This window comes from Dendrobium catenatum, unplaced genomic scaffold (genome assembly GCF_001605985.2).
Source record: "Dendrobium catenatum unplaced genomic scaffold, ASM160598v2 fragScaff_scaffold_199, whole genome shotgun sequence".
NCBI lineage: Eukaryota > Viridiplantae > Streptophyta > Magnoliopsida > Asparagales > Orchidaceae > Dendrobium > Dendrobium catenatum.
The window spans coordinates 637,794-645,067 of NW_021318661.1; the positions used below are offsets into that span (position 1 = coordinate 637,794).

At 36.6% G+C, this 7,274-nt stretch overlaps 1 protein-coding gene across 3 annotated transcripts in view; it reads right to left on the reverse strand.

The window, feature by feature from the left end:
- Nucleotides 1-5,778: 5,778 nt before the first annotated feature.
- LOC110110411 (von Willebrand factor A domain-containing protein DDB_G0292028) overlaps nucleotides 5,779-7,274 on the reverse strand; it is a gene marked incomplete at its 3' end in the record, with an annotated part of 58,553 nt that continues 57,057 nt past the window's right edge. For all 3 annotated transcript variants that reach the window (XM_020841874.2, XM_020841875.2, XM_020841876.2), the window contains 1 exon segment: nucleotides 5,779-5,871. In XM_020841874.2, coding sequence (XP_020697533.1) covers nucleotides 5,779-5,871 — 93 coding nt within the window.

Genomic DNA, 7,274 nt, shown 5'->3' on the forward strand with positions numbered 1-7,274 from the left:
TATATTATAAGCTAGACAAGTTATCATGTCATTCATTTATTATGTTTGTCATTTATAATATGATATTACATTAATATATATACACTATATAAAAAAATGTATTGCCGTGTCTGCGCCGTACCCGTGTCCTATATTTAAAAAAAAAAGCCGTGTCCCGTGTCCGTGTCGTGTCCGTGTCGCCGTGTCCGTGTCCGTGCATCATAGGTTTCAACACATCAGTAAATCTAATAGTGGTAAGTTAGAGATGGGTTCTATCTTGCTCCTTAGTCAAATTCTGCATTGGGATGTCACCTTCTTTGCCCAAGGTAGAGAGAGCATGATGTCTCTTTCAACACATCAGTAAATCTAATAGTGGTAAGTTAGAGATGGGTTCTATCTTGCTCCTTAGTCAAATTCTGCATTGGGATGTCACCTTCTTTGCCCAAGGTAGAGAGAGCATGATGTCTCTTTTCGATAAGGATTAGCATGAACAGGAATTTCTACCTTGCATTGATTAGTCTAAATGCTTGCCCTGCTGCATTATGAATGTCATTATACACTTCACAGACTTTTTTTTTATAGCAGAAAGGCCTTAGATTCTTTATTGAAATGATTCTGATAAGGTCGTTGATATGGTATTGCAACCATATCATGAATGTATGAGATATCAAAGATGCCTTGATAGATGTCAAGGGATCCACTTTGCATTCTATCTCATCTATGTAATCCTTCAAATTTCAAGCAACTATCGCATCAATTTACATTTTTGAATCCTTCTGAATTCAGCCTAAAAGGTGAGTATGAGGATATATAATTTCAATGGAAACTTGACCTTTATTCCCTCTTTGGAAGTGACTGAAATTATCTCCTGCAATTGAAATGCTTTATGATTTGGTCAACTACTTAAAATCTCTTTCTACTAATTTATTCCAGGTTTTTAGTTATGCATTTTAGGAAGGTTTTGATTTCCAAGATGGACGGCAGAGGATTTTTGATCCTCTAACTTGTATGCGGCTGAATGCTAGATGCACTTCAAATAAGAGAATATAAATATTTTTCCGATTTCTCTCCAAGTTCAAACATGATAACAGAGCATTCTCGCAATTCTAATTCAATGAATAGTAGTGATGACAAAATATTGTATGGCAGCGAGAGGAATGGTTTTACCTCAAAGATCATTTTCAATCCTAGGACAATCATCACCAACAACCTTAATGAAATCAAAGGCTCCATCCTCCCAATCACAAGGTTAAAATTCAACAAAGAAAATTGATAGACCGGCGGCTAAGCTGGTGGGCCCCACTAGGGTGGGCGACATGAAAGAAAAAGGAAAATTGTTTAGGAAAGTTTTAATTATAGCTAAGACATAATTAATTAGGAAAAAAACTCTAATTTGAATTTCAAATATGAGAGGGAATTATTTAAGAAAATCCTAGGTGAGTTAATATTCATTATGTAAGGAGTAATTAATGGGGAATTATTTAGAAAAGTTTTAATTACAATTGGGAGGAAATTAATTAGAGAAAAAGATTTAATTTGAATTCAAATTTGAGAGGAAATTATTTAAGGAAAGGAGGCTGATTTGGGAGCTAATTACGGGAGTCTATTTAAGGCTAAATATCAGGTGATTTCAAATTATGCTTGATGTTGCTGGAATTAGTTTTGCTTAGTTTGAGTGGGCTCTAGCCAACAACTAGGGATTTGGGAGAGCCCTCTCTTTCTCTCCAATTGAAGATCCAACTATATCTTATGCTTTTCTTCATAGTTCTTTTAATTAAAAAAGAGTTTTTATGTGTTTTCCTTCCTAAATTTCTTGTGTCGTCTCTAGTATTGTTGAAATTATATCTACTTCCTATCAAATTGGTATTAGAGCTGTGTCCTGTGCTGAAATATAAGTCTTCCTCGTCGATTTCTGCTACGTTTGTTCCCTCGGTATTGCTGATTTTTGCTGTTGGAAGATCATATTAGCTGTTTTTTTCTATTTCTTTTGTTGTTTGGAGCCTAGATCTGAGCACCTATGGAGGGAAGAAAGATGGAAGTGGTGGAAGGGGAGTTTAGAAAATTGAAATTTGATTTTGTAGAAAATATTTCAAAATTCAAAAAAATAATTTTCAATAATTCGTGAGAAGATCGATGTGAAGTTTGACATTATGGAGGAAATGATGAGGAAGATGTTCGAGTTCCAAACCAAAATGCCATCGTCAAAAGCAAGGTGAGCCGGCGGCGGTCAAGGAAGTGGAGGAAACCCTAATTTGATAAGGAGAGGGGAATATGAGGAGGTGGAAATGTTGGGGGAAGAAGAGGAGATGCCACCTTTGGAGCCACTTCCAAGGAGGGAAAAGGGTGAAGGACTGAGAATTTTGGAGGAGTTGCAAAGTTTGGAAGGAGAAAAAGATAGGGAAAGGATATAAGGACTAGACATGGTTTAGCCACCCCTACAGTAATATCGAGGGCTGCTCTAGCTAGTTCAGGGGTTGTCTCCTCTGCGGGAATGCGAGCATGTTACCATGTTGAAGGAAAGATTCTTACCTAAGTGTTCGTCTGTACCGTCATCCCTAAATCAAGAATGAAGACATTGAGAGACTAATCAAGGAGATGCTCAAGGTAGGGATCATTCGATCTAGTGTTAGTCCATTTTCTAATTCACTGCTATTAGTCCAGTGCTTCAGCAACAGTTTCCTTCGTTCCATCTTGAGGACAAGGTGACTCTTCAGGAGAGAGGTATTGATGGACCGTCGGCTGAGCCGGTGGGCCCCATTATTGATGGACCGGCGACTGAGCCGGTGGGCCCCACTAAGTTGTGCGACACACAAAAAAATGGGGAATTGTTTAGGAAAGTTTTAATTATAATTGGGAGGGAATCAATTAGGAAAAAAATAAATTTGAATTTTAAATATGAGAGAATTATTTAGGGATAGCTCAGTGGAGTTAAAATTCATGATATAAGGAGGAATCAAGAGGAAATTATTTAGTAAAGTTTTAATTATAATTGGGAGAAAATTAATTAGGGAAAGAGATCTAATTTGAATTCAAATATGAGAGGAAATTATTTAGAGAAAAGGGGCTGATTTGGGTGAGAATTAGGGGAGATTATTTAAAGCTAACTATGTGGTGATTCTGATAATGCTTATATTTGCTGAAATTAGAAGTTCTTAGGTTGTGAGAGATCTAGCTGACGGCTAGGGATTTGGGAGAGCCGTCAATTTCTACATCCACTTCCTATCAAATTGGTATCAAACTTCCTATCAAATTGGTATCAAAACGAGGTTTTGGAGAGATGCAACAAAGAAGATGGATGTGTTACAAGGTGAAGTGGAGCAAAACAAATCCTGGATGGAGTTCTCAACCATCAAAGGAAAGATTTCAATCATGGAGAATCAGATGGAGAGCTAATTTGGATGGTTGGAGATGATGAGGAAGCTCATGGAGATGCAATCCAAAACTCCACTGGCAATTCCAATTGCAAACTCTAACTAAGATTTGATCAGGATTCCTTTGGTTGAATCTAAGGGAAAGGAGATCGGACAAGAGTTCAACAATGAGAGTTTCTTTCATCAAGAATCACCTCCTATGGCCATGATAAGGAGTGGATTAGGGTTTTCGAATGGGGGGACAACAAGGAGAAAATTATATGGTGGAGGTGGTGAGGTGGCCGACCAGTATGGGAGGAATTTTAGGCAAGTAGAGTAGGTGATCGGAGATGTAGGGGCTCGAACCGAGCTGTCGAGATCGGGTCATGCAAGGAGGATAAAAGAAAGGTGAGAATCCTACCCTCAATGCATGGGGAAAACCATTGGAGGGGGAGGAAGTTGGAGTGGAGATGCTAGGGTGAGGATGTGGAAGATGCCGATATTTGAAGAGGATTATGCCCATGGGTGGGTGTACTTGGTGGAGACAGAAGCATTAGGATACGCCCTAAGGGGCACTGCTCATGCAGGATCATCAACCCATTGCTTATTTCAACCAGGTTCTCACAACCAGGGCAAGACTAAAGTCTGTATACAAGCGAGAGCAGATGACAATCATCTTAGCCATTCAAAAGTGGTGATCCTCTTTGTTGGGGTAACACTTTATTATCAGGACAAACAATGTGTCTAAAATTTTTGCTTGAGCAAAGGATGGCAACTAAGGATCATCAGAGGTTGTTATCCAAATTATTTGGATATGATCACATCGGACTAGACAGTTTCCATCCTTCCACCTCGAGGACAGGTGGCTCTTTGGGAGGAGAGTATTGATGGACCGATGGTGGGCCCCATTAGGGTAGGCGGCGGGCAAGAAGAGAGAGGGGGAATTGTTTAGAAAATTTTTAATTACAATTGGGAGGGAATCAATTATGAAAAAATCTAGTTTGAATCTAAAATCTAAGACATAATTATTTAGGGAAAGATGACTGATTTGGGAGAGAATTAGGAGAGCCTATTTAAGACTAACTATAGGGTAATTTCATATTATACATGTGTTTGCTGAAATTAGAAGTTCTTCGGTTGTCAGGGCTCCAGCCAGCTGCTAGGGATTTGGGAGAGTCGGATCTTCCTCTCCAATTGAAGATCCAATTGTGTCTTGTTTTTTCTTTCATATATCTTTCAATAAAAAGTTGTAGTGTGTTCTTTTTCCTAGTTTTATCAATTTCTACATCCACTTCCTATCAAAAATTTCATCTAACGGGTAGAAAAATTACCTCACTGATGCGGCTTCTTCTCCATATGTAGATCTAAGATTCAAAATATAAAAAAATAATAAAAATCGAAAAATATAATGATTTTCTGGTTGATCGACTCTACAATGAGTGAGATTGATAAAATTTCATGTACGAAAGGCCTATAAGAGATATGAGATATAACGAAGTAAATACCCTAACAAAGATAAATCATAAAAAATCTATGAGATTAAAATAACACTCTATGATCAAAACAACACTATGGGAGAAGGCTGACTTTCTAGTCTCCCAACTAGGGGAGAACGCTCACTTTTTGGAAGAAATCTGATATCTCATAATTCTTTGAAATAAAAAAAATACTATGGGATAAGGCTGACTTCATAATCTCCTAATTATACCACTGAATGTTTATAAATTATTATTATAAAATGTGTAATTAAAATATCTAACATATATATTTTCTATCAAAAAGTATTACAAACTGAACCTACATAAATTTCTTTGGAGTCCATGCCTTCCCTTGCTGCTGAGATTTGTTGTATGATAGTACCCTCCCTGCCCTTTAATCTTTAGATATGGATGTTGGGTGTTGCATCTTCACAAATCATGTCTAGGATAGGTATTTTCCAGCCCATTAATGGTGTCACTTCTTCTACAAATCTCATTACTATTATTGATGCACACTCTGTAGTGGAGCTTCATGGTAATTCAGGTTCTGAGCTGTCTTAATATTCTATTAGAAGGTCCCCAGATTTAATGAATAAAAGATTTCAGATTGTATTTTTAGAAGAGATAGAAATCGAAAAATTTATTTCTTCACCCCCATAGTTTACTAAATTTTAAACGATATGAAAGGATTCAGTTGATGAGTTTCCATACCCTTGACATAGCAGAAGCTAGTTTGATCGGATTGAGGGATTGCCACTTGTCATTTGAATTGAGATTACTTTCTCACATTCCATATTTTCATGTTCAAAAAATATTTTGTTTCTTTATTTTTTAATGGCTGTTTTTGGATCTGCTTTTATAATGTAACATTTTCACCAAGTGGTAATACAGACTTGCTAAACATTGACAAACATATGAAAAGACGCTCGCTTATTCTTGGATGCAAGGATCAATAAAATATAGCTCATTACCTTTTTCATCATGTCCTGCTCCACTGCCTCAATTCTAACGATCATAAGTGTATACTCTGACGGAATACCCCACTGTATACTTAATTTAGCGATCTGCAGTTTTCAAAGTGGGAAGTTTAAACAATAATCATGAAAATATATGGTGAAGAATTATAGAGATCAACTAAAAATAAAAAAATGATTCATTAGAAATAGATACATAAAAGGTATGATTACATACCGCAAATTAAAAAGAAAAACGTTTCAAGGCTATTGGCATGCGCATGAGTGGACAAGAAATGAAGAGAAGTTTATTATTCTAGATGATTATCGAAAGAAAATAAAACGCTGATCTGGCATGGACCTCAAAGAAATGCATGGGAGTAATTATCAAAAATGGAATTAAATTAAACATAAATATCGACAATAGATATTGTCAAAGAACATTATCTAGGTGGAGTCCTAAACAACATCAAAAGTTTTTTCCGAGTGAAAAGCCTCATTGCAGGTAAAGAGATGCAAACAAATTATTTCTCAAAATCCAACCACAGCCACGTGGCATGGTTTTGTATAAGAATGCAGTCGAATCTTTGAGGACAAAATGAATATGACCAATGAAGTAGCAGGTAGTAGTATATTGAAGACTCTACGTCCTTTAGAGAGTTTTCAGAGCAACAAACCCTTCGAACATCAAGGACAAAATGAATATGAACAAAGCAGTAGAACGTAGCTAGTTTACTAATGAGTTCTTTCTGAAGACTACAAATATGATATCTAAGATTCCATATCCTCTGTATTGTGAAAGTTTTCGGAGCAACAAACTAGCCTTCCAAATAAATTGAATATAAGATGAAAAATAATGTCCACACATTGTTGCCAAAGAAAAAAAAAAAGATAGAAGTGATCAACCCTAGTGCAATTTTTTGAAGTACTACTGAAGGTTTTGATTATGGGAGTACTGCTTCAGATATCCATCAGAATTAAGCTTTGCTTGAAAATTCATCTACAAGTGATAAAAACCAAGGCAAGATTTAACTCTCATTAAGATAGTCAAAAGAAAAATCAAGAAGATCATTGATGAATATCACTAGCCGGGACTTAAAACTACTAAACTTCAATATGAACTTAAAAAATCGTTTTTTGTTGCTAACTGAACAGCTACAATACGTTTTTTGTCACTATCGTTTGAGGCAGCCTTCATAGAAAAGGATAGGAAATAAAGATTATTTAAAGCAAACCATAAAGAGAATTTTCAAATGAATGTGCAGAAAAAATTAGGAATGATTGTGAGCTCCGAAAATTCGGCCTCGGCCTCCACTCGTTTTTCTTATTCGGCGAGGGAGTTTTAACGAACTAAGTTCCAGGGTAAATTTTGGAAGGCAGATGGGTTTGTAGATAAGACACTACCCAGAGATTTCGCCCTCATTTTGTGAGGACTTTATGATCTGAGTTCTGGTTTCCTATAGGCGCAAGCCCCTATAGTTAATTACCCCTCCCGATAACAAGAGAGAACTTTC